General features: G+C 40.9%; 1 protein-coding gene across 2 annotated transcripts in view; it reads left to right on the top strand.

Annotated features, from left to right (window-relative positions):
- Positions 1-161, top strand: part of LOC101847635 — a gene marked incomplete at its 3' end in the record, with an annotated part of 19,042 nt that extends 18,881 nt beyond the window's left edge. For both annotated transcript variants that reach the window (XM_013091057.2, XM_035973724.1), the window contains 1 exon segment: positions 18-161. In XM_013091057.2, the coding sequence (XP_012946511.1) occupies positions 18-161 (144 nt within the window).
- Between the last annotated feature and the right edge of the window lie 1,203 nt (positions 162-1,364).

Here is a 1,364-nt window from a genome sequence, read left to right as displayed (position 1 = left end):
CCCCCCCCAACTCCCAGATTGTCTGGGCCAGCCGCTCGACCTGGACACCCTGCTGCCCCCGGAGTCCGTGACGTCACGTGGTCTGAGCATGCGCGAGGCGGGCCTGTTGTTGCTGACCCTGTGCTGGGAGGACTCGCAGCTGTTGGACCAGTGTCAGAGAAGTAGGTCATTTGTGACACTCTCACATCACTACCAGTGTCAGAGAAGTAGGTCACTTGTGACACACTCACACCACTACCAGTGTCAGAGAAGTAGGTCACTCGTCACACTTATAGTAACTACAACAACAGCTGTTGGACCAGTGTCAGAGAAGTAGGTCACTGACTGCCACACACTCACACCACTACCAGTGTCAGAGAAGTAGGTGACACACGTTTTTTTAATAAAAGTTTTACGGCACTTGCAACACAATAAGGTCATATAAGTACCGAAGATTAGAGGTGTTACAAGAGAGTATCATACACAAAAATAGAAAGAGGGGAGATCATGACGATAGATGTTTGATAGGAAAGAAGGAGCAAACCACACCAGAGCACCCGCCAACCGTCCACTCACATACTCACAATAACAGCAATGATATCAGTGTCAGAGAAGTAGGTCACTAACTGTGACACACTTTTTAATTAATTTTTTTTTAAAGTTTTAAAGCTCGCAACTGCATAAGGTCATATGAACACCAGAAGATTAGAGGTGTTACAAGAGAGTAACAAACATAAAAAAGATAGTAAATATAATATTATTATAACCGATGACAGTAACAATAATAACAACAACAACAACGACACTACCAGTGTCAGAGAAGTAGGTCACTTGTTTACTTTAGTTTTAGTAAGAGTTTTACGGCACTTGTAACACAATAAGGTCATATAAGTGCCGAAGATTAGAGGTGTTACAAGACAATAGCAATAAGGAGACAATAACAACAACAACAACAGCAACAACACCACCACCACCAACAACAACAACAACAACAGCAACAACAACAGCAACAACAACAGCAACAACAGCAACAACAACAGCAACAACAACAGCAACAGCAACAACAACAACAACAACAACAACAACAACAACAACAACAACAACAACAACACTATCAGTATCAGAGAAGTAGGTCACTCGTCACACACTCTCAAACCAAGGATTCTCTGGGCTACAAGTAGTAGACAATCTTTGGTAACTACGGCAGTTGTAATAACTATATCGCCGATAATAATAAAAACGATAATACAAAGGATGGTAATAATGATAATAAGAATAATGATAATAAAACGCATCATCATCATAATAGAAGAAGAAGAAGAAGAAGAAGAAGAAGAAGAAGAAGAAGAAGAAGAAGAAGAAGAAGAAGAAGAAGAAGAAGAAGA

The sequence above is a fragment of the Aplysia californica genome, unplaced genomic scaffold (assembly GCF_000002075.1).
Source record: "Aplysia californica isolate F4 #8 unplaced genomic scaffold, AplCal3.0 scaffold01957, whole genome shotgun sequence".
In the NCBI taxonomy this organism is placed as follows: Eukaryota; Metazoa; Mollusca; class Gastropoda; order Aplysiida; family Aplysiidae; genus Aplysia; species Aplysia californica.
This window is presented reverse-complemented; position numbering and strand designations above follow the sequence as displayed.